The sequence below is a fragment of the Plectropomus leopardus genome, chromosome 6, assembly GCF_026936395.1.
Source record: "Plectropomus leopardus strain MGB_pleo_1.0 chromosome 6, ASM2693639v1, whole genome shotgun sequence".
In the NCBI taxonomy this organism is placed as follows: Eukaryota; Metazoa; Chordata; class Actinopteri; order Perciformes; family Serranidae; genus Plectropomus; species Plectropomus leopardus.
Window position 1 is genome coordinate 32,453,327 of NC_142181.1, and position 25,798 is coordinate 32,479,124.

The following is a 25,798-nucleotide window of genomic DNA, read 5'->3' on the forward strand; positions in this document are numbered from 1 at the left end:
ATAACAAAATGCAGCAGATTATTACAAAAATGTGTGTTTTAATTCAGCAATTGTGTCAGAAACACATTTTTACTCAATTATCAATAAACAATTGATGATTTTTATAGCTTACATCTTTACAATTACAAATTAAAATTTTTATGTGAAGAAAAATTGTACTTATAGATTATTAACCAGGACATAACCAGGACAGTAAGGCTTGGCAAAGTAAGGCAAAGTTACAGTGCATGAGAAATTCAATTCCTTTTCAAAAATAAATTCTGGTATAATATACCAAAATGTGCCTTTTCCTTGCATAAGTTTTTTAATCTAACTGATTTTAAAGACTGAATTAGATGTACCAAAATCCAATGCATTAAGACCCCCCCCCACACACACACACACACAATATGGGTTATGGTTACAACCAGCACAGACTGTAGGATTGCACACGCACGTTATCTCGCGCACGGTCAAGTGTACGTCATTTTGCGCACGGCCCCACGCTGCACAATCCATCCAGCGACGTAACGGCCGTGCGTGGCTTGTGACTTGTTTTTACGGGAGAACGTCGTCAATTTCCGGAGTCGAGGGCAACTTAAAGTACGTAAGTTTTGACTGAGTAACTTTTTTTTTTCATCAGAAAGCACCATTATGTTTATGTTATTTCGATAAAGGTTTTGGACAAGGGGAAGTTATTTTCGGCTGTTTTGGGTGTTTCGTGGTGCTTCGCCGCAGGGCTGTTTTGCGCCGCCAAGCTAATGCTAGGTAGCTCGGGTGCCCAAATTAATTTTCACTTGTTTCGTGCTTCTTTTTCAGCTCTTGCATAGTATAAACGGAGCATTATCAACACTTTCTGTCGACGGGGTGATAGTGAAAAATGGCAAGCTTTTCTCTTAATGGCCAGACAACCGGACTGACTTCCAGCCGCCATGACAGTGAGTTACCGTTACTTCACCTTCATGTCCGCATCCTGACCTTGCTAATAGAGGCCGGTGTTTGTAACAGTAAAGTTAATTCGGCAAATTATATTACCTGGCAATGGCATTGGCGTTTGGTGGTTTCGTTTAAATTGTTGTCAAAATATGTGCTGTTGTAGCATTATTTTTGTAGCTGCGTGTGATGGTGTGGCTTAGTGTGGTGTGGAGATACCGCCGATGTTTGTCAGCCATTTTGAGACACATTACAGTCAATTGCTCCACGTTCACTTGGCTTTAAAAGTTCAAGGAAAAACAGCTACTTTGACTCGCTGACATCCACTTCAGACATTTGTCATCACTTATCTTCTGGATGAGTATCAAAGCTTGGGATCAACATTAACTTGTTAATGACGATGCTGTTGCTGGTTTTCAGCGCCTCGTGTGTGACCAAAGGTAGTAAAAAAAAAAGAGAGAGCTGATTGGTAGTGTGCAGTTAGCTCTCATCCTCACTAGGGACCGCCAAAGGGTGTTTATTTGTTGTTGTGAATGAGTTTCAGTTGTAAAAATACTATTTCCCTCCGCAACATAACTTTGTCACACGCCATTACGTTAAATTAAAATAATATTTACACAAAAGTAAATGTAAACTGTGTCAAACCCAGTATATAGAGGAACATTTGACTTGTTATTCGTTTCTTCGTTTCTCTCCTTCCATATTGGACAAACGCGCACCACGTGTCCAGGAAGACACACGAAGCCGCATTTGCGAAAACATGTTTATTATAAAATATCGCAACAAAGTAGCTCAAGTGTGACTTTATCTGGAGTGACCATTGTTCCTGTTTTATATGGTGACTAGAAAAAAGGTATTGGTCAGACCATAACCCATCAGTGAGAGTGACTGTGCGATGAATGACTCCTCTCCCTCCGACGTCCAGTCAGTATCGCTTCTCGGCCTTTTGGCTAAGATCAAGTGTAGTATCTGTTCTTATCAGTTTAATATCTGATACGTCCCCTATCTGGGGACTATATATTAAATTGATTTTTGGAACAGGGAGATGGAATTAGGGGCTTGCTCCGTCCACTCCACGCATCAACCTGGTATTGCAGTACTTCCAGGAATGGTGCATTCCCCTTATTATGTTAAACATAAAGTTACATAAATAGTTATCATAGCCACTGTTTCAGTTTGACAAGTATCACTTATTATGACTAGCTTGTGATAGACTATAAATGTGTGTGTTTCCTAAGAATTTAGCCTGACCCTTTTATGCAAGTCTATTACTCTTTTTTTTAAGAGCATGTAGCTACAAAATACACCAAAAATACTCCATGCAATGAAGCAGTGTAATTTGTGTACGATGCAGATCATGATTAGTTTGTGACATGCGTAATGAAGTATGCAAATACTAGTAGTTTGTAATATTTTGCACGCGCTTTATTTTATTTTTGATGTTTTGTTTTTAACTTTTCCACAATGTCTATAACTCTCATTTTAAGAGAAGGCTACAAAACAGTTATGTTAGTTGATTAGCAGTGTAAAACGTATCAAACCAGTGACTGTTAAGTGTGAGTATTTAATGAAGTGTCTGTTCAGTCTGATTGTTATGCTCACTTATAAACCCCAAAATGAAAAATGCTCTGTGCTGAAATATTCAGAAAGAGGCAAAACACTGTATATGTGTGCACTAAGTTTTACATTATTATGATGCTGTTTCATAGTGCTTTTGGTTGTGCACAAAGAGGCACATAAAATGTGTTAAAAGAAAACAGCGTTTTTCTACACTTCGGATCGATAGGTGGCAGTATGTCAGTTGCCCACCAGCAGTAGACAAAGACACAGGAAGTGGTTGTCATGTGAGGGAACACATGGGTTTTTTGTTCTTTTATCAAACAACTTTTGAATACAATTTGATTTAGCTTTGTCTTATTGATACTGTGTGAGTTGTTTTAAGAGCATGCGGCTACAAAATTGATCGCTTCTCAGCCTTTTGGCTAAGATAGGGATCGCTACTTTGTAGTGCACCTTTTGTAGTATGTGGGGTATGGGACACAAATGGAAATCCCTACAAAGCAAAATGGCGACATGACGTCGGCCATTTCAGAGATGGTGGGAAGACCGCCGGTCTTAAAAAACATGTTGAGATTTTGCTTTCAAGATGGCAATGATACTTTTCCAGTGAGAGTCATCTTGAAAAGAACTGTTCTTTTCGACGCTCTCAAGATCAAACCTGAGGCAATTCTGTGCCTTCAGCAGAATGCTGCCAGCAGATATTACAACGTCACGTTCAACACCCTGATGTGAATGGAAGAAGCTCATAGCCTGGCATGCCAGTTAGACACCACTATGCTGAAAAACTTCAAAACTGTGTCTGTAAGGATAGTGTCTGTTCACATGTACAACCCCTGGGTAAGTGAAGAAACATAGAGATATTTTTTGAATAGACGTGTAGGTGCTCCCCGGGGTTAATGAAATAAAAGATGCTCCAGGCCTCTGGACAGGGAAGAGACAACTTAAAGTGAAGCTCCATGAGGACCCTGGTGGGTTTCGATGGCTACCATCCCCCAGCCATCTTCACCATCGGGGCCGACCTAGGATACCTCCTCTATTCTGGCCAACTCATATGGGCATTCTGCCGACACATGCAGCCAGACATGCTGCAGAAACTGTAAGACAAAGTCATGCAGTAAAATCAAGACATGCGATCTCTGGGGTGCAGAGTGTCATTTAGCAAAGAACTGTCACAAACCCAAACCCTATGCAGCAGTGGTAAGAGAAGGCATCCCCCCATACGCGGTCCCGACAGAACACCAGGTAAGGACGGGGTTCAATACCAGAGGCTTCAAAGCACAAAACACCAACATAGTCTCTGACCTGCCAGATATCGAAGTGGTCCTGAAAGAAATACGAGACATGGCAGACACAAGGAGATGGAGGAGATGCTTCCTGAGACCTCCACTGATGTAGTAACTGATGATGAGGACAAGGAAGACGGCACGGGAGCAGTGAGAGAGGACACATGGGCAGTAGTTCAAAGGAGCGGACGGCAAAAAGAGAAAGACCTCCAGCCCTGCTCACTCCCCTGACAACCCACTTCAAGAAACACCTCCGGAAAAAGTTGGCGCTTGTCTCCCCAGCTCTGCTGACACCAACACCCCGGTGGACCATCAGCGATCCGTAGCCAGCCCTGGCACCTCCACCGAGGGTTGCCCTAGCTTCTGCTGGCAGTAAAGACTAGGCGGATGAGGAAAACACAAGCCGTCCTTCTCTCAGGCAATCGGCCGCGCCGCCCTCTCAACCTCAGAACACTTAAGCTTTGGATTTGGATTCACCTGTGGCTGTCGTTTCTTCCCCCTGGCTGATGCAGAGACAAGCGCAGAGGCGGAGGTCCAACCATCTGGAGCCAACTCAGGCATCCCCCCCAGTGGTGTCCCAGCTGCTGCCCACAGTGAGGAGGAAATCAAAAACGATGATGTAAACCTCTCCTTCCAAAGGCTCTTCACGATACCACCCTCCACCCTGGACAGGGAAGACAGAGGAACACAGCACCACAATCACATGAGGCCTCCACCAACAAATGATCGTTATTAACACTGCCTCGATTTTACACCAGATGATTGCTGTCTTCCCTCCTTATCATTACAGGTTTTAATATCACTACCATTAATGTTAGAGGACTACAAAAGGCATTTAAGAGAGCATCTTCATTTTCCCACCTAGCCACACTCCGTTTCGACATATGTCTTCTCCAAGAGGTACATCTAAGAGATGACAATGACATTTTTAAATTCAGAAAGGAGTGGGTTAAAGGGGACTCCAGGTGGAGCGTAGGAGGGGTACACTCCACTGGAATTGGAACTCTCTGTGGACATAAAAACATAGAGATAAAAGGCAGCTTCTCTCCTGCTCAAGGCAGAGTGTTGCTGCTTGATGTAAACTGGAAGGGAAAACAGTTGAGAATAATTAACATTTACGCACATACTGCACCTACTGCACAACGAGAACTCCTTAATTCAATTAATTAATTGTTGTTTCATGACTAATAGATCTGTTTATGTTGGAGGTGACTTCAACACCTCTCTAGACAGGGGGAATAATGTGTCACCTCTTAAATCCCTTCTAGGAAAATTTTGTCTTATCAATGTTTACAGGTTGTTTGATAAAAGGAACCCTGGTTTTACATGGGAAAATAGTAGAGGTGACAAGAGTATAATTGATAACGTCTTTGTCCCACAGGGTACAATGACATCATCTGTGCAAATATCTCATGTTTTCTACTCAGATCATAATTGTCTGTCAGTCTTGGTCGACTATAAAACTCCAATTATGGTAAAGGATATTGCAAATTAAACAATGACATTTTAGATGATCAAACATTAAAGTACTTTCTGCTGCAGTTGTTTCCAATGTATGCTGATATATCAGAAAACATAAAACACCTCAAGTTTATGCCCTCAGTTTTCTTGTTACCATAAATAATGTGCTTCATTTAACCTGTCCCGCAAGAGTCAGTAACAGTATTTATGTCCAAGTAGCTTGGTTTATCCCTGGGGTGCTTGTTTTCTTAAACAGACAAACACTGGTAGTTTTTGCACCCCCATGTTTTTCATGGATGGTGTGTTTTTTTTTTCTTTTCCAAAATATCAATAATTGTCATTTTAAGAGGAGTTGGCTGCAAAGTCGAGACATTATTTGAATATCACTGTAAAATGAATCAAATCAGTAACTGTTGAGTAATGAAGGAGATTGCTAAAGGAAATGTGCTGTGCTCACCATCCTTTTCACATGTGAGGAAAAAAGAAAACAAGTTGTTTATTGGTAGGTCTTCAAACTCCATAACACTTAAGTTTTGTAATAACTTTCTGTTCAGTCTGATTATTAGTCTCGCTCAGAACCCAAACGTGTAAAATCCTGTCTGCTTTCTGACATATCAAAAGAAAAGCAAAACACTGCCTATGTATAAATTGAATTTTCTGTTATCATCTCAGTTGTTTCTTTGTGTTTTTGCCTGTGTAATTTGCCACTGCAGGATGCAGTATTTGTAGGTTTTTGTATTTAAATATGTACTGACTGCAGTTAGTTCTTATGTCCACTAGAGATTATCAGAGCTCCATTTGTATTTGAAAACAGAGATACTTTGTCATGAACACATAAGCATGAGCACATAATCCGTTCACCTCTTAGGTGTTTAAAAAATAAGGACACATTTGTATTTATTGCATGTTTGTTCTTATTGTTGTTAGTTACACACAGAGAATATTATAAATGTGTTTAGTAAACTGTGTTGTTCCCATTCCAGACCAGTGGGAGGCAGTATTGTCAGTTGCCCACCAGCAGTAAACAAAGAAACAGGAAGTGGTTGTACTGTGAGAAACACATGTGGGTTTTTTATTCTTTACTTCGAATTTCTAAAGTGGATCAAACAACTTTTGATTGCAGTTTGATTCAGCTTTGTCTCATTTCTACTTGTTGTACAGCTGTTGCTCATTTGTTTGAGGTAAAATAGATAAAACTGGTGATTTTTAGATTAGCTTCTGCTATGGAAACACTGCATTGCATGCTGGGATAGGTGCTGATTTTCCTCAAGTTAAACGTAAATGATCTTTGTCAGCCTTAATATGAAGTGATTCTGTATTAGATCTCAGTAGATGATCAGCTCCTGTATAGTCTGTGGTTTTGGCGAATTCTATATATTTGTTGCTCCATCAGTCAACATTGTGCGTGTGTGAATGAGTGCCCCGTCTGTGAGCTGTACAATTCATACTTACCTGGCAGGGGAGATACCATGATCAAGAAGGTGGTTCACCCAGGGCGAGGCTCAGTCATTGCACTCCGATTGAGCTGACCTCTGCGAATTCCCCAAATGTGGGAATCTCGACTGCATAATTTCTGGTAGTGGGGGACTGCGTTCGCGCTCTCCCCTGATAACATGTTAAATACAATTGAAAGTTAGAATGACACAGATGCCTTTCTACAAGTAATCAACATTATTCTTAGTCACATATAACAGCATTTTTAGGAGAAATATTTGGGTTTCTCATGTTCAAAAGTGAAAAAACAGCATATGTGGGTAGATTTGTTCCCATCTGTGTTATGTCATTTAATGTTGTAATATTTGATCATTAGTTGTTATAACATTAATGTGTGAGCATCATTTACATATTACAGCTGGTCAAAATGGAGCCAGTTAAAACTACCTTTGTACCACCGATCAGTTTAATTTACATACAGTTTTGTATTTAAAACCTTATTCTATAAAGTAGCTAACTACTCTTGTAACTAGCTGTCAGATAAAGGTAGTGGAGTAAAAAGTACATTTCCCTCTTAAATGTATTGAAGTAGAAGTACAAAGTAACATAAATGAAGATACACTTACTGAAGTATCGCTTATTGAAGTATTGCAATTTATGCGTGAATACAAGCACGTTAAAAATCATGTTTTTTGAAAAAAAATGTCTGCCACTGGTAGGTGCAGTATTTGTTGTCCACAGATTTACATTGTTATCTATCTATCTATCTGTCTATCTGTCTGCCTGAGCCTTGAGCATTTAAAAAAAAGTCTTAGGTTTTCAACTTAAATCTGTGAAAAATAGAAGCAAAAGCAAAGAAAAATAGTGTTGCATTCAAATTTTTGTTCTGAATATTAATTCATATGGAGAGTTGCTGTTGGTATATGAATGACTTGAGTGCTATTTAAAATGAAAGGTTTTGTTTAATAGCCTTTAAAAAATGTCAGAGAATGTGATAATAGCCGATTTTCCATTTTCCTTTGTGTAAAATTATTCAACACGGAAGTGCATTGGTTGTGCAACTCCACTTTTTCTAACAATTGAATTTCAATTTCAATTTTGAAATTGAAATAAAAACAGCAATGACATATTTTGGACTAAATGTGCTTCTGTTTTGTTAAACTGCATAGTATAGCCACACCTTTAATAAATGTGTACAGTAAACACCTACCCACATTAAAGTAGTGTACAGATTCAACAGTGCTTTTCAAGTCATGTCCTCAACACAAGAGACTCCTGAGAAATCCTTACTGAACTTACTCTTACTAATATTAAATACAGTTTGAAGCTCATTTGTTGTGCATCTCAACTTTTTGTAACAATTGATATGCACCATATACCAGTTTTGAAACTGAAATAAAAACAGCAATGAAATATTTTTGACTAACTGTGCTGCTGTTTTGTTAACCCTTAGGTCCCCCTTTAAAAAAATTGTACTCTTCGTCCTTAAATGCAATTGTGCATGTCCGTCAATCAACTGTCATAAATTTATAATGGATCAATATTTTTTTTGAGATTTCTTTTGTTAAATCTTTTAAACAACTTCTTATCAAGTGTTTGTTTATTTTCAGAATGTTAGCCCTTTAAATGTCAGGTTTTGTGCTCATACCACTGATGTTTTTTGTAATGAAAAAAACACACAAAGATCGAGATCTTCATTTTTTGGATTTTTGCAGGCTTGAATATGTCATTGATTAGCAGCATCATTGATTTTCATGATGAATTATTTTTTGTGCCATGTCAGTTTTTAAAAAATACTCACGCTATTCCCCCTCAAACGCAATTGTGCGTGTCTGCCAAAGGTCATAAAAATATGATGGATTAAATTTTTTTTGTTTAAACAACTTCTGCCCTGATCAAAACTATTAAATGTTTGTTCATTTTCAGAACCCTTTAAATGTTTTGTCATGATACCACTATATCCATTATAGAAAAAAAGCCATCAAGATTGGAATATTTTTTTGAAAAAAAACGTATATTTAACACTAGGGAGATTTCTCTCATACTTGCTTGATTATGTTTATGGTTAACTACCAATTATATGTTTATATATTCCAAGTATGTTACCTTAGCACTGCAACCTTGGCAGTGGAAACATTGAAAAAGAACAAGATTTTATTTTTTTTTTCAAAAGCAGATTAAATGAATCAACAATTAAGATGAACAAAACCAAAACAGAAACTATGTTACAATAGTTCATTTTGTGCAGGAGCTGTAGTAGCCTGTTCTGTGTGCTTTGCACAAAAACTTGCTGCACTTGAAGCAGGCTGTAAAAAAAGGTTAGTGGCCACCGACTGGTCCTTCTCCAATAGCTATAGGTGCCTGACAACCTAAGTAAAATTTTTTAAAAATTCAAAAAGCAAAAGAGAATGATAACTCAGATACAATAAACATCTTATTCATCACACCATTCAATATTTATATACCTGCAGGAAATACTGAATAATGTAAAAATCACTAGGCCTAAATAAAGGTAATCTCAGACAAACACATAGGCCTACAGTATAACAATAACCTAGATAATTGCGTGCTTAAAAGTGATGCGCAATGGCATACAGCCTACCTTATCCAGGTTGTCGACAACGCCTTTTGCAGCAGTTGTATTCCAGGATCATGGTGGGTTTCTGGTGGTCCTCCTCACTGATGGATGGCCCGTTGTTTGGTGCTGATGAGAAGCACGTTCTTGCCCCGCCAGCCCATGTCACCATGTGCCCCTCTAGCCCCCCAGTGAGCTCCAGTACAACTCTCCTCCCCTTGTTGAGTTTAGCGAGACATCTCTCATTCTTCCCCATGTACACTTGCATCCTGTAGACGTAGGAAGTGCGGGTATCGCAGGTGACCCACACTTTTTGCCTACATTTGGCTGGTTTGCTGGGGATGTACTGCTTGAATCTGCAGCGGTCTCGGAAGGGAACCAGCCGTTTAGCCACGCAGATGTCTTCATCCGGGTTGAACAAGAGGGGCAGCCATTGTTCCCACTTTTCCCACAGCGGCCAAATCGCAGCGAGTTTGTTGGCATTCTGTCTTCTGATACGTGTTAGCCGGTCATCAAACCGCAAACCTGTGGAGAAAAGTTCAAATTTGTTTGCGGGACATTGTGGCCCAGAAAATCGGAGCCCAGATTCCTCATCCCACGGGCTTCCAGGGAACTCATCGTGTGAGTGGAACACGCCGGCCAAAATCAGTAGCCCGATTTAGGCTTTGGCGGTCTGCAGGCTGGTCATCTCCAGCAGCAGGAGGATTATTTTTTCTGTGACAAACAGGTCAAAGCAGGATTTTATGTCACTGATACGGGCGAGAGCGTCGTGCGTGGGTCCCAGTGGCAGACGTGACTGCGATGTACCGGTGCGTCTTAGCATGTGATTGTGACCAGACCCAGCCATTCTTTGCAGTCCAATCTTGACCTGCTGTCCTCTCCATGTTGCCATCATTCTCTTCACCTGAGCTGTCTTTGGAACCGGAGTGCAGGGGGAGCTCCCATTCACTGTCCGTGTCCGAGGGGGTGGAAGAGAGGCTGCTGTCGGCATACTCTCTATTGGACCCGCTGTCAGAGCACAGAACCTGCTCCGTAGCTTGCTCTATATGGAACCAAAGCGACATAGCAGCTGCCAAATGCCAAATGACCAGCTCTGGAGCTTGTTGTGATATACAAGTTTTGCTAAAGAAACACTAGTGTAAACAAACTGAGAATCAAGGTGACTTGTTTATATTTTTTCCAGGTGCTGCGCCTTTGCAGCAATACAGGTTCCTGTGTTTTTGCAGAACACTATGATGCCAGAGTGCCAAGTTGTCATCACTTCATCATTTTATCCTTATAGACATGTGTGTACTATTTTGACATAATTAAGGCATGAATTCTTGAGTTACAGCATAAAATATGTGTCACAAGACGGACTGGCAGAGGGAATACCTGAAAACGTAAAGCCCCCAGCTTGGCTATCGCTGATGCGAAAGCAGTAATGAGGCTTTAAGTGGTATTAAAATGTCCTAAGTCAATCTTTAAAATAAATTAAAAATGCAAAGACATGGGAAGTAGGATTTCAGTTTTTAATACCTTTATATATTTTTTATTTTTTAATATAATTTTCTAAATCTACTAATTTCTTGACATTGTTGGAACATTTTTTACCAAGATGCTCATGGCCTTTTCTTCCACAGGTTTTTGAAAGAAATCAAATCAATTTGCTCAGGGTTCAAAGGTTTAAATACCTGTGAAAGGTGCCAGAAAGCAGCACAAGAAACGTAATATGACTCCCTTTTTTTACCAATTAGATTTTGGTTATTGTAACATCTGACAAAAAAGTATTTCTGAACTGCATTTAAAGTGTTTAAAAGTCTTGAATTAAGTCATCTTAAGCTGTAGGAACCCTGACTGAATTCCAAATCACTAAATTACTTGTATGACTATTTGTCAGAATCTCTGTTTAACAAATGACCTTTCAGTGAAGCATTTTAGGCATTCACACTGAGATACATAACTTAAAGTGTCAAACAGTCCTAAAAGGAAAACTGTTAAGAGTATTTAAAACCTCATAAAAGAACACCAGGCTGTAAATCAACTGTTAAGCAGATACTTCAGTTTTCTACAACTGTATAACTACTGTTCGGCAAACAACATAATTGCCCTGCCTTCAGGGGAAGTTTCCTCGCCTGAGGGCAGGGCGAGTATGTTGAGAGTATGGGAGGAGTGTGACTAAGGTAACAAAGCCATTTCTGCTTCAGTGCCTCCTCTGACCTTTGTAATTCTACACCTGAGCAGCTACAGCTCATCATAGCTGATGAGCCATCTGAGGAAGCAAAACACAGAATTTTGTCAAACACGATCAAGACTTGATTATTATCAACTAATAAGATGGATAATGGAAAGCCAACAGCAGAGCCCGACAAAAGCCAGGAGGAGGAGGGGAATAGTTTGGATTGGCTCCTTCGAACAGACAGCTCAGAGATATTTCCTGTGCCTATGGATACCAACGTCCTATTATCCAGGTAACTGGTCCTACTGAGAAAGAACTGGTGTTTGACTTCCTTCTCACAGGTTGTACACAGGGCCTGTAATTAATTAAACGCTACAGACTGATAGCTGGAGATGTAAACACAGAAATCAGTGTGTTTTATTGTTGCTACGAATAAACTGCCTTTAGGGACTGAAAGGTATCAGGTGACAAGGTGGATTTCAGGTTAACAAGCTTGTTTCAAACCTGTGTCTGTTCCCAAGCTAGTCCGGATACTTTCCCCACAAGTCTTGTGAACAAAAATTGTGTTAGCAAAGTGTTCTACCCTCGCTGTTTCACTGTTGTTGAAATGTTGGTACGATTAGGGATTTTTTCTTTTGATCAGAGTCATTTGATACAGAGTATCTGCCAATACCACATCCTGATCTGATACTTGTATTAACCTGGATAATACAGCTGCACACTGCACACTTAAAGTACTTAGAAGTTATTACAAATCAATCCAGTGTATATACTCGACAGACTAACAGCTCTGCAATGTAATTCAAGAAAAAATGTCTGCATCCAAACAGTTCCTTAAGGTTTTCATTTTATTTTATACAAAAATAACAATGTAAACAAAATAAAATATATTTTTTATTGTTCTTTATTACAGACTCAATGGTCCAGATAAGAGCAAGACAATACATACAAAAGATATAAAAGACACATAGAAGTACCATACACAACATATTCACAATGCAGTAAGATAATACAGTAAAAGTGAACTAAAAATGAACAGCAAAAAAATCCATTCCATTTAAAGTGGTGTAGCAGCTCAGGCTGAACATAAAAAAACTGTTTCTACTTATTGGAGCAGCGGCATTACAATAAAACCTGAATATCTGCTGCAAATGCTGCTCTCCATTTACAACACCTGTGTCACGCAGGTGTTGGATGTAAATAAAGGAGTGGGCAGGTGCGCATGCTCAAAATAAGGGATCCTGATCAATTGAATAATGCGTTGATAGAGCCTGATACCAACTTATATGATTTTCTGCATTTCAGCAAATGTGATGATAACACCGTTGACAGCGTTTACAGCAAATCATTCACCAGGGAGAGTGTGTTTGAAGCAGCATCTCAGGGGGACACAACTCAACTTGACGGCCTGCTTAACTACCTACGAGTTAATAAGAAGAAACTTACAAGTCCAGAATTCACAGGCAAGTAGGAGAGAAGTATTTTTACATGTCTTATTTATAACTGGCAATGTCCTGCTGTCATTTGATGGAGCAGTAAAGCCATATGTCCTCAAAAAGATGTTTGTGCGGTGAAATGGATTTTGATCACACAGAGCAAGACTGTTTGCTGGTGGCTGAAAGAGCTTGGTTCAGTTTGTTTAAGAAAGGTGTCACTGAGTGCAAGTAGTCTTCACAATCAATGGACGAGGCAGATTAAATTTAGGATTTCACATGTAACACATGCAGTGTTTTTGGAAAAATTAAAACCCAAAGAATTTGTCTGTGATTTTGTTGTTTGCTCCATTTAAATCTTCTGTCTCAATAAACAACTCTCTATGTGCAGTGAGACTTGACAGGGTATTTAGGGGTTATTCTAAAGCGTATTCGTCAGAAACTCTGTACAATTATGTGAAAAGTGTAATGAGAACTTTAACTAACTTTTGCTCAACTTTCAGATGAAACAAATGGGAAGACTGCACTTCTGAAAGCTCTGATGAACCTGAAAGAGGGCAAAAATGACACAATTGAGGTCCTCCTTGATATAGCAGAGAAAACTGGAGACTTGGAAAATTTAATCAACGCATCTTACAAAGATCCTTGCTACAATGGTAAGTTAAACAAAACATCCATCATGAGTGACTGTACATCTGAAGCAGAGGGTCTTGAGAATAGATTATTATAGATGTGTGAGTTCTCGAAAGTAAACACAGGGCAAATGGGCTTATTTGTTTAGAAATGCAGTGTTGCACATGATAAAGGAATATCTACTCAATCAAAGATAAATCACACAGAGGGGCTGACTTGGTACAACTCATAGATAGATAGATAGATAGATAGATAGATAGATAGATAGATAGATAGATAGATAGATAGATATTGCCCTCACAGATGCTTTTAATTAACTTTAATACGTATTATACATATTCAGGGTGACCTTGGAAGTTCAAATCCATTTTATGTTAGAAAGATGGATGGAAATATTCAGCAGATCACATTTGTTATGATGGGAGTTTAGGGCCACACAAACTCACTTCTATCTTAAACTTGAGACTGTAACTCTGGGTATATTATGCCTTTCTTTGTGTTATTTGACAAATGCCAAATTATTTCTTCACCTTTGTACTTAGAAGAGTTTCAAAATCAGGTAAAAAGACCACGGGTTGTGTTCACAAACATTCAGAGAAAACTCTCAGAGAGCTCCTAACTAAGCCTAAATTTTTCTAGCAAGTCCTAGCTAAGGAATTATTTAGGATAACTCTGTGTAAAAGAAGGGACAGAAACTTTTACCTTAGTGAGGAGGAGGGATTGACACTGTTGCTAGGTGTGATGCATTCTTTACAAAGGTGTGATTGGTTGTCACAGAAAAGCCCTATTGTTAGATGGTAAGGTGTGGACAAATAGTGAAAATGAAATGAACTGCGTCACAAAGTGAGACTGAAGCACTTTTTGTGTGATTACACAGCTGCACTGTTGCATTTCCCAGGTGCCAAACTGAGTGCCCCAGGGATGACATTTTTGTGTAGGACGACACTGAAGTTAGTGTTGCCCTGGTTCCCTCCTGACAAAGCCGGGGGGGTAAAAAGGTAACATTAGGCTGTAAATTAACTACTGGTCACATGATTTAATGCTTGTGAACATGAAAGAATCTTTAGCTTGTGTTAACCACAGACTTTCTTTCGGGCTTCTAACCAAAAAAAACCCAAATAACCCATTGACTTTGAGATAGCGGAACTGGGAGTTCCAAAATGCTAATTCATTTCTGGGTTTTCAGACTCATTACTGGGGCACTCAATATCTTAGTGTTGTCATCAATTTATTTCTGGCAGTATTTTTTGTTGTTGTTATTGTTGCTGAGTGAGAGATGTGAGCACAATTCAATTCAAACACAAACATCCCTGCACGATCCTAATCTGTTTCATTTCACTGTCTGACTTTGTCTCTCTACTCTTTTCTTCTCTGCTAAAGAAACTCAAAGGCCTCCTAAAAGTCCTCCTGCCAATTCCTAACAGTCTTTCACCTTAGGAGCTCTCTTAGCGGCTAAGATACTTTGTGAATAACTTTTATTTTCACCAGGAATTTGTCTCAAGTTAAAGGGGAAATTCTTAGCAAATGTCATAATTCTAAGAACTTTCTAAGAATTTCAACTCTTAGTATTAGGAGGCTTTGTGATACAGCCCCAGTTTACTTAGTTTTAACTCTTTTTGAAGGCTATTTTGAGTAAGGGTAGCAAAGCACGTAAAAGCTTTCTTTCACAGCTCAGTCAACAACAATATTGAGATCTCAGACAATAACTACAGAGGTATCTACCTCTGCATATGCGTATTTACTATATTTACTATATATACTGCATACTTGTATTTATATTATACTTTTCTTGGAGTGGGCATAAAAAAAATAACTGCTTTGTGTCTACTTTAAAAATGTCAAAAAACTTGGAGAGACTAAAGCTGTACAGAAAACCATACCAGCCTGTTTTCTGTAACTAAAAAAAAAAACATGTCACAGGTCAGACAGCGTTGCACATCGCCATTGAGAGAAGGAGCTTTGACCATGTGAAACTGCTGGTCCAGAAAGGAGCAGATGTTCAAGCAAAAGCCAATGGGAAGTTCTTCCAGCGTCATGCAGGATTGGGCTTTTATTTTGGTGAGTAATTGCATTGTCAAAAACAACAAGAAGCTTCATATCCTCTCCTAGCTGTTCAGAATCAAATCACTGAACTGAACCATTGTGTGTTTCCAACAGGAGAGCTTCCTCTGTCACTGGCCGCCTGCACCAACCAGCCCGATATTGTGTCCTTCCTCATGGAAAACCCTTACACAAGAGCCGACGTGTCTGACAAAGACTCGCAAGGAAACACTGTCTTGCATGCCTTGGTGGTCATAGCGGACAACACGGAAGAAAACACAGAAATGGTTGCTAAGATGTATGACGAGATCCTTACTCAGCACAGCAGGCTTGAGAAAAAAAGAGAAGTCCAGTTAGAAGCGATTGAAAATAATCAGGAGCTGACCCCTCTGAAGCTAGCTGCCAAGCTAGGAAAAATTGGGGTGGGTATATTTTATTTTGAAGGTCTTTGTGTGCATTTTTCAGTACACATTTATGCAACAGTTTCCTTTTTAATGTTTAACAGTTTGATTTACATTATCTAAACCTGCCATATGTGTGCAAAGCATGAGATGGTTCTTGTATTGTCATACAAGATTATCCTCACCTCTATGATCTCTCATTGGTCAGCTATTCAAGCACATGTGCCACCGCGAATTTGTGGATGAGGAACTGAAGCCGCTGTCCAGGAAGTTTACAGAATGGGTTTATGGACCAGTTCACTCCTCACTTTATGACCTGAGTTCCATTGACACCAACGAAGACAACTCTGTGTTGGAGATAGTCATCTTCGGGAATGAAATTCCGGTAAAAAATATCTGTTTTTACTTAAAAATATATCTGCGCATAATGGTCTACAACATTACAGTTTTCCCTTATGTGGGTTTTTGGATAATGGTTACTGATATAGACTTTGTTCATGATAGCAGTGTGGTTTTGGTCCCATGCAAAAGCAGCATATTTAGAAAAGAATCTGCAAAATCAAGAGTACAGCTAGATGGAATTATACACAGTATGTATAGCATTTGATTCAATAACATTCATCTGCTTCAGATATTATAGTACAGGATTACGTTTACAAATTTCAAATACACGCTGCTGTTCAAAAGTTTGTAATCTGCTACCACAAAAGCTTGATTGGGTCCAGTCAGATGTCTGAGAGGAAGACTTGGTATGTTTAAATAATCTTTAATCTAATAATCTGAATAATATTTGATGCTTTCAGATTGATGTCGTCCACCCTAACTACAGTTTTGAAAACGTATATATTTCCACTACTTTGTTAAAATCAATTCTGTCCACATGACCTTCGCTTTTCAAAATATCTCTGCCCACACTAGAACACATAAAAGACTCTAAACACTTTTTGGTGTTTGCTGTCTTCCACAGACTTCACCTGATCACAAAGGTAGTGAAGTGTACAGGCTAACAGTACCAACTCCTCACTGTTGATTTGCGTTCAATATGGGGATAAAGGCGTTCACTCAAACATACAAGTGATGCTCTGGACATGCAAAAGTTTTCCTTCATTCCTCATCAACAACAGTCCCTCTCTGGAAATTTCCTCATCATATACTGGTTTGACTGGACCTGATCCAAAACCACAGTTTCTGGTGAACTTTAATTTGTGGATGCTGAGGTGGAGCAGGAAAACTGGGCGCAGCAGGTGCTTTTGTTTGCCCGTGAAGTGGTGCATCAAGTTTAGGTGTGAAGCTGTGCCAACAGAATGTTAGCAAACCGGTAGTCTGCCATTGTTGTTGTTTCTGGCCTGTGCTCCTCAAACAAAGCAACAGTGGGCATGCATCAGTTAAGGAGATAATGTCATCATTTCCCAAACACTCCATTTTATATGCCTACATGGATAACTTTTGAAGATCTGCACCTTAGAAGGTGTTTTAAAAACGATCTCAGTTTCAGTAAGTAAAACATTTTTTATACAGCACCTTTTGAAACCTTGGTTACAAAGTGCTGTACAAAAAGAAATAACAATGTAGCAACAACATGAGAAAAATAGCAGAAAGAAAAGCAAATAGTATCACAACTCAAAATAGAGTACATGAATCACACATAAAAACACTTAGAAAAAAGATAGGCTGTGACTTAAAGGCCTCAATAGAGGTTGCTGACCTGACCCCTGGAGGGAGACTGTTTCAAAACCTGGCACACAGGACAAAGATGCAGTCCCCCTGCATTTTTATTCTTGAGTGAGGCTCAACTTGCAGTACCTGTTCAGAGGGTCTTAAGGGCCTAACATAGGCATACGGTAATAGGAGTTCACTGATACATTCTGGGGCAAGATTATTCAGGGGCAAGATTATTCAGAGCCTTGTACGTGAGGTGGAAGATCTTGAATTGGATTCCAAATTTTCATGGGCAGCCACTGAAATGATATCAGAACCGAGATGATGTGGGAGTAATACAAGGTCTTGGTGAGTAGTCTTGAAATAGAATTGGCCATTTAGTGGTCATCTTGGTTATTCAACGTCCTAAACTCTGTCAGCGTGTGGACAAGAGACCAAAACATAGAGGACTATATATCCTTTAACCAAAATATCATGTGTAGCCAGGGCTGTAGTGAATCATTCTGCTGAAGTCACAACAGCATACCGTATGAACTGGGATTGCAGGAATATAAAAGCACAGGAAAATCTGTCAGTACTGTCAGTACTTTCTGACGTGTTTTTACAGTCCTTTATTGCTTTCACCAGGCGCTGATAAAAGCTGGGTTTGTACAGTCATGAAAAACCTTGAATTTTCATGGAATTTGCAAATAGCAATTTCCTGGAAAAAAATGTTGAAAACTAAATATACCCTTAAAGTCCTGGATTTTTTTGTTTTACAAACATGACAGTAACACATGATGTATTCCAGGGCTGTTGGAAATCTGAAAATCAAACAACAGTTTCCATTTTGGCAGTTTCTGGCTGTGATAAATGGTGTCATTTGGTACTTTTTTAAGAAAATATGCCTTCCAAACCCAAATCACCAAAAACATTTTTTTCTTTAAAAAGTGTCAAAAATATTTTAAGGACAAAAAAGGCCAACATTTTAAAGAGAACATGTTCTGAGTCTGCTCTGGGGCCTCCTACCAAAACAAAAACACATAGGTCCGTCCTCAGTGTCCAAAAATTACTATTGACATGCCTTCTCCTTTTTGCACCCCTCCTCATAAATAACGAACAGTCCCTTAGTTATATTTAAATATTTTTTCTATTCCTGTTCCTGAGTATCAGTCGTCATCTCAGAGAATGTATGGTCTTTAAAAATCGCCTCATAGTCATGGTAAAGTCCCAGAAATGTATTGGTTAAAATGTGTATGAACTCTGTAAAAGGCTTTCGGAGTGCCGCTGTGCCAGTTCAAATTTTTTTAATGTTAAAATTATCCTTGACAGAATCGTCCTGAGATGCTAAAGATCGAGCCGCTGTGCAGTCTTCTCCAGAATAAATGGGACAGTTTTGCTTCAAAATTATTCCTGATGAATTTTGTGGTTTACCTGATATACCTGTTCATCTTCACCGCTGTGGGCTTCTACAGAAAGAAAGGACGGGTGAGAAAACACACTGAGCAAAACTATCCACTGACATAAAACAGGAAGAACCAAAAACTCCTTCAGCCCCTAAGCAAAGATTCCTGACCTTTTGACCTGCAGCCTCCATTTCCCATTGAAGATGTCCCGCTTGACTACATCCGTTGCATTGGTGAGATCATCAGTGTCCTTGGAGCAGTGTGGTTTTTCTATAAAGCGGTGAGAAAGTGGAATCTGGTCCAGTAATTCTCACAAAAAAGTCAAACTTTATTTCAAACTGTTTTCCTCATGTCTGACTCTTGAATCCACAGATTACCATTTTCAGGAGGAACCCTCCAACCTTCAAGTCTCTGAACACAGATGGATTCTGTGACATTTTGTTGTAAGTATCACCATGAAACTCTTGTCAGTGAAGCATTTGGAATCACAGTTTTCTCACCACTTCACTTTGTTTTGCAGTTTCCTGCAGGCAACATTCCTCCTGATCTGCACAGTTTTGTACTTCTGTGGGCAGAGAGAATATGTCGGACCCCTCGTGCTCTCGCTGGCTCTTGCCTGGATCAATGTCCTGTACTACTCAAGAGGCTCAAAACAGATGGGGATGTACAGCGTCATGATGGAAAGAGTAAGAATTAAGTTTAAAGCTATGGGTGGGCAACTTATTAACATTTTTATGCCCCCACACCGCCGATAGATTGTAGAATATTTTATAATATATAGAATGTAATATAAGGCCTATTTTTACAGCACAAATTCATATTTCTAATCGGGCTCAGGCCCAAAACTGCTACCATGGGTGGGGCTCGTGTCAGGCTTGGACAGAAACTGCTAGAGCCCAATCAAAGCTCGATATTCTGCCCATTCTTATAAATGCGATTTCAAACATCCACTTGTACTCAATAATGAGCTGATTGGAATATGGTATTTAAAGGTCAAGGTCACTGTGACTTTGCATCTGTCTCATTCTCATGAGCGCAATATCTGAAGATGGCCTTAAAGGAGTATGGGAAATGCTGGGTTACTGTATGAAGCGTGCATATGCCTGTGGTTATCTGGTGGGAGGGGCTTAGACCAGAGAGGGAAGAGCTGCGGGAGGATGATACTTTCTCAAATTTTGACATTTTTCCCCATATCCCTGCTCACCTTGGCTTTAAGTAACTAGACCTCTCAGATTACTGAGAAATGAGTTGCCTGATTTAAATTTTGTTTTTCTTTTTAGATGATCCTGGGTGACCTGTTTCACTTTTTATGTGTCTATGTTTTCTTACTGTTTGGATTTTCTTTTGGTAAGACTTTCATGTACTCCTAAACACACACAGACAAGCATGTACAAAATAAAGACTTCAGGATGTTCCCAAAGTAAAGGTAATGTTCTCCTTATCTGCAGCTATCGTCGCTCTCATAGACGACTCTTTTGTGGCTAATAACACGTCTAGCAATGACACACTGGAACATGAAGGGAGCTCTGGTGCTGAGCCATTTAAGTGCGAGACGCCAACTTATAATAACATCCGTTTTACATTACTGGAGATGTTCAAGTTCACCGTTGGAATGGGAAACCTGGAGTTTACCGACCACGTTCAGCACAAGGAGGTGTTCTTCATCCTGCTCATCTCGTACTTGGTTCTCACCTACATCCTGCTGCTCAACATGCTCATCGCTCTGATGGGCAACACAGTCAATAACATCTCTGAAGAAAATGAAAACATCTGGAATCTGCAGGTGGGACACTAGCTGCATTTATATGCACACTTTTTTTCATCTGATTGAAATCAATCTGACTGATGATTTTGGGTCAACTGTTTACATGGGATATCCTCTAATACGATCTGGTGTACACATGCGCCGATGCATGGAAACAGAGCAGCTTTCTGCAGGGCTGCCAATTCTCACATTGACCATGAGACACACACACTAGTGACACTTTTCACACACTCACTTCACAAGCTGCCTTGTAATAAGGCGTCTTCGGAGTTTTCCATTGGGTTTTGATTTGTTTGTCGCTTCAATCTATCCTGGCTTTGTCCATTTTTTCGTGGACTTGTTATTCCTTATTTTCTATCATCCAGGCGTCCAGTAATGCTCAGTTCTCAGAGAGTTTGGGTTAAAAACAAAGTCATCTCTGTAGTCCACTTCCACTTGAAAGTTGTCATTTTCTGGAAGTGGAAAGATGTACGTCATCACGTTCCCTTACGTGAGGACGGAGCGCGCACAGAAAGAACACAGCCAGAGATGAATCAGCTTCATTGTTTTCATGATAGAAATTATCTTTTGATGGGGTCAATAAAAAGTCTGAACTACCCCTCTGCCCCTTGAATCAGGGCCTGTTTACGCTGATAGAGATGTTTGTATGGATAATGTTTAATCTATTTGGGCTTTTAAACCTATTCTAATCAGATTAGTAGGCTCCATGTAAACATGCCCTACTGTTATTCTCTGTACCGAAAACCAAATGTTGATTTTACAAATCCAGGATAATTTGTGAGGATGTCTGTAAATGCTGCTCAGTATATAAGTAGAATCAACACCAACCAAATTTATGTTGCTTTTGCCAGAACAAAACTAATATACCTCAGAAAGCACAATCATTATATCAAATTTGCACTCTTTATAAAGAGAAGGAGCATTGCCAACTTCGGCGTTGTTTACATGCAATCTAGTAACACTCTGAACTACATTTTAAACACCAAAGATCTGATCAGATTTTTGTGTACAACGCTGACATTTTGTTTCAAATCCTCAGAGGGCTTTAACCATCCTGGACATGGAGGGGACTCTGCCAAGGTGCCTTATGAATAAGCTGAACTCCAGGAAGTCGAAGATGGTGTGCGTAAGAGGCGAGCAGGACAAGACTCGTCGATTTTTTAGGTAAACCGTCACAGGATGGGTCTGATATCAGGCCTTGTTGTAAGTCAATTAATTTTGGAAACATGATAGAATTGTTAAGCTTGACACAAACTTGTGTTGGAAAGTATTACTGTATTAAAATGTGTTAGTGTCTTTGTGTCACCTAGTAAGTACACAATATACAGAACACTGGCTGGCGGCTGTTGAACGGTCAGTTGAGCTAAATTAAATTAATTAAAAAAAACACAATCTCATTTAACTCCGGTGGTGTGTGACTGTGATGATGCTTTCAGTTTTATTTCATGTGTTTTTTTTAAATCAAATTTATGCTCCTCAGAACATGAAACTTAATCTTTCCAGAACGATTGTCCTGCTTAATCATGATAATCCACAGATCCCACGGGAAATATTTACATGTGGGTAGTATTTATTTTCTATAAAGTTGTCCCACACTTAAAAGGTAACTTCTGATTTTATTTTTTTCATCATGGGCCCTATTTTCCCAAGTTTTTGTGTCTAACAGCCTGTTTAGACCTGGTATAAGCAGGGTTTACCACTTGTGTTCAGAAAAAAGTGGTAATATTACAAGATAAAAGCCATAGTTTGACGAGAATTAAATCTTATTTTTAAGAGAATTTTCGGAATAATATTACGGAAATAAACATATTGCCAGCAAACTGTGAAACAGGCAAAAGTGCAGGTCAACAAGTTGCCTGTTGACTATGCACCATGGTTGCCAAGGAGGCTGCCTGTGCGTTTAACTTTATTCTCATAAATTATGACTTTTCTTCTCGTAAAATTGCGAAATTATCCTCATAATATCACAACTTCATTCTTATAAAATTACAACTTTTTTTTTTAAATACGTTTTTCTCATAAAAATATGACTTCATTCTTGTAATATTAAAACTTTTTTCACGTAATACTATGACAATTCTCAAAAATGCCGACTTCATCCTCGAAAACTTTTTTTTTTTTTTTTTTAACATGGCCCTAATTCTCCATTATAGACAAGATAGATAATATCTTTACTGTCATAATTAAAATGACGAAGGTAAGTTTGGTGACTCATCAGCAGCAGGACAAGAAAACACAAAAAATGCAAATAAATACGAGTGCGCTGTCACCAAAACAACCACCACTTCCTGCAATGATGATGATGTCCTTGTCAGTATGTCAGGACAGCGTTGGTATTTATACTACAAAACATATGTAGTCAAATGCATCCTGGACCATCATTTGGTTTGAGTGATCGGACCGGAAATGCATCTCGGTGGCCGTTTATACCTGTATTTAGCACGATCCAGTTGTGATCAGATCACCCAAGATGTATGTTGATGCCAGATCTAAACAGAGTGTCTGCTGCAGACCTGTCACTTAATACTAGACTAGATTTGTTTTAAATCATTATCATATAATCATATCATTCTGTGTCACAGCTGATCATATTACATTAATGGATGAGAGGAGCAGTTTGTTAGTGAAGGCAACGTTTAGACCAAGCAGAGTGAGTGGTTAAGTTTTACTTTCAATGATGTTCGGCTGTGCCATCACTGCCTAAATGAATGTGTGGGAAACCCTGATTCTGGTGTGTTTGGTGATTGGGATTTTGGGGCTGTTTCTTTTTAAACAGAAAGGATCTTACTCTTGAACAAAAAAACTCTTTATATCTGCAGGGCTTCCTTCCTACAATGTTGTCAGACAGTTAGAATAATAATCTGAGCCTATAAGTGGCAAAAACAAACACTTTTTATCATAGTAAATTGACAGTGCAAACATGCCGCGAGTGGTTACTTTGTAACATGTTTCTCCGCTGCAGCTGCGGCGTTCTATTTGAATACTGGACCAGTGTAAGAAACTGTGATCTCCTTAGTCACTTAGACATAAAAATGCAGGAAAATAGGGTTTGGGTTGAAAAATAACAAAGTTACCCTTTCAGTAAAAATTATGAATCTTGATTTCGAGTCAACAGAAAGCTCCAAACTGTGCAGTAAATAGTGTTAAGGAAAAAAGTGGGGAATTCAAAAAGTTGACTTTGAATGATACTATTACATAAAAAGTAATGTTTTTAAGCACTAAATCACTTCTACAAGTAACTTTTCCAGCACTGGAGGAGGGTAAATGAGGGATCACAGACGCGTGAATGTGGGATAAGAAAGCAATTGAGAGAGATGAAAGACATAAATTGATGCATGTAAAATGAAACCAGTCAAAAATAAATTAAATATGTTGTTTTGCAGCTCTCCTCTCTCCTGGAAAAACTGAGGATGGAAATAGCAACCAGATTTAGATGTCTTAAGAAACTACAGAATACTGCGAAATACACTGTTAGTGGACATAAACTGACGGCGCACTACTGGCTTAATACTGGCTGACTCAATACTGGACCAATTATAAAACTTATTGTACCACAAAACAAAAACATGGGAAAACAGGATTTAAAAATACAGAAGTTACTTTCCTTGAATCCAGTAATGTGATATCAGTTTATGAAGACAGTTGTGAAGACTTTCTGGTGTTCCCTGTGATTAAGGAGAATTCTTTGACTTCAGGGTGGAGGAAATTAATTGGAAACAGTGGAGGTCAGACGTTGGTGTTATGCAGGAGGAGGATCCCTGGGATGATGTGATGAAGCCACAGCCCCGTGAGCACACTCATGGTAAGATGACAGAGTGCACACATACACACACAACTTGTGTTTGCTGTTTGTCATTGGTAACTAATTTCGAGTTGTCATTCGTTCTTTCAGAGAGTCTGTGGAATATCAGTCTTATTTTGGAGAGGATTCGAGCCAGACGTCCCCAACCCCGGCAGTCCAGCATTCCCTAATTTCAAAAGAGCATTGACATACAGAGCAAGAGTTTAAAATCTGAATATTAAGATTTGGGTTTCATTCGAGCATGTATTTGCAGTCACAGGGGCCCCTCCCTTCTAAAGAAACTTATATTGTGCCTCTGGGCCAACAGGCAGTTTGTTTTTGATTTGTCCCTCCATTCATTTGTGCCATTCTTGGGAACAAAAAAAGAAGGCCTTATGGGAATTTCTTCAAATTTGACACAAACATCCAGTTGGACTCAAGGATGAACTAATTAGAATTTGGTGGTCAAAGGTCACTGTGACATTGTCTGTCTCATTCTTGTGGATCTCTGAAACGCCTTGAGTGAATTTCCTCAGATTTGGCACAAATGTTCACTTGGACTCAAATGAACTGATCAGAATTTGATAGTCAGGTCAATGTAACCTCACAAAATATGTTCTGACCATAACTCTAGAATACTCGACAAAATTTCACACAAATGTCTAATTAGAATTAAATTATGAAGTAATGACATTTTAGGTCAAAGGTCAACTTCACTGTGACATCATAGTGTTCTGCAAAAACACTTTTCTGGCAGTTACTCAACATCGTAACTCAGGAACAGAAGGGGAGGCATTTGTTCAGATACTGAATTGGTGACACTAATCTTGAAACTGTGCTGGTTGTACAGATCTTCTGTGCTGCCGGGGGGGAAATGTACGTGAGGCATCCATGTTTTAGAATAACTAGTTTCTTTGCAGTAACATCCATATTTGAGGCATCGTCAACTGTAATGGCTACGTATGAGTCCGGATGGACATGGATGTAAACTGCAACTTGACTGGAATGGAGGTGACGACCGCAATGCTCTTTTTCTAGTTTAATTTTTGGATATACAAGAGGTGATTACAGTGACAGAATTATATGCCCTTGTTTTGAATGTTATTATTTGTAGGTAGGTCAGGTCTGTAGAATACGGCTTATCAGACTGAATGAATACTAATTTAATTAAAAAACAAATATAATTTGATATGCACCTTTAAAAAGGAAGCCCTGGAAGGCTGTAGGAGGTCGTTCTTTGTATTATTGTGTTTAAAAGATCTCAAATAAAACCTGTAATAGCTCGGGCATTCATTCTTTTTTGCAGCAGAAAGCCAAC

The 25,798-nt window shown here is 39.1% G+C and overlaps 1 protein-coding gene and 2 non-coding genes across 4 annotated transcripts; all 3 read left to right on the forward strand.

The window, feature by feature from the left end:
* The first annotated feature begins 476 nt into the window (after window positions 1-476).
* On the forward strand, window positions 477-25,763 carry LOC121943222 (transient receptor potential cation channel subfamily V member 1-like). 2 transcript variants are annotated; one of them, XM_088079267.1, is made up of 16 exons: window positions 477-582; window positions 799-917; window positions 12,689-12,846; window positions 13,320-13,472; window positions 15,370-15,507; window positions 15,607-15,911; window positions 16,099-16,275; window positions 18,861-19,016; window positions 19,119-19,214; window positions 19,307-19,377; window positions 19,455-19,620; window positions 20,215-20,281; window positions 20,383-20,717; window positions 21,739-21,863; window positions 24,395-24,501; window positions 24,592-25,763. In XM_088079267.1, exons 4-16 carry the CDS (start codon window positions 13,358-13,360, stop codon window positions 24,669-24,671), a joined length of 1,938 nt encoding a protein of 645 aa, XP_087935393.1. In that variant the 5' UTR covers window positions 477-582; window positions 799-917; window positions 12,689-12,846; window positions 13,320-13,357; the 3' UTR covers window positions 24,672-25,763. The 2 variants fall into 2 exon arrangements, with proteins under 2 accessions (XP_087935393.1, XP_042342627.2); XM_042486693.2 differs by lacking the exons at window positions 477-582; window positions 799-917 and adding an exon at window positions 11,404-11,675.
* On the forward strand, window positions 1,843-2,034 carry LOC121943824 (U2 spliceosomal RNA). Its single transcript, XR_006105872.2, has one exon. It is a non-coding gene; the product is annotated as a U2 spliceosomal RNA (small nuclear RNA).
* On the forward strand, window positions 6,661-6,824 carry LOC121943822 (U1 spliceosomal RNA). Its single transcript, XR_006105871.2, has one exon. It is a non-coding gene; the product is annotated as a U1 spliceosomal RNA (small nuclear RNA).
* Window positions 25,764-25,798: the final 35 nt, after the last annotated feature.

Coding starts and splice junctions, on each gene's coding strand:
- LOC121943222 (XM_042486693.2), top strand. CDS start 11,542: ATGGATAATGGAAAGCCAACAGCAGAGCCCGACAAAAGCCAGGAGGAG. Junction 15,912..16,098: donor CCAAGCTAGGAAAAATTGGG/GTGGGTATATTT, acceptor CTCATTGGTCAG/CTATTCAAGCACATGTGCCA. Junction 19,621..20,214: donor ACAGCGTCATGATGGAAAGA/GTAAGAATTAAG, acceptor TTTTCTTTTTAG/ATGATCCTGGGTGACCTGTT.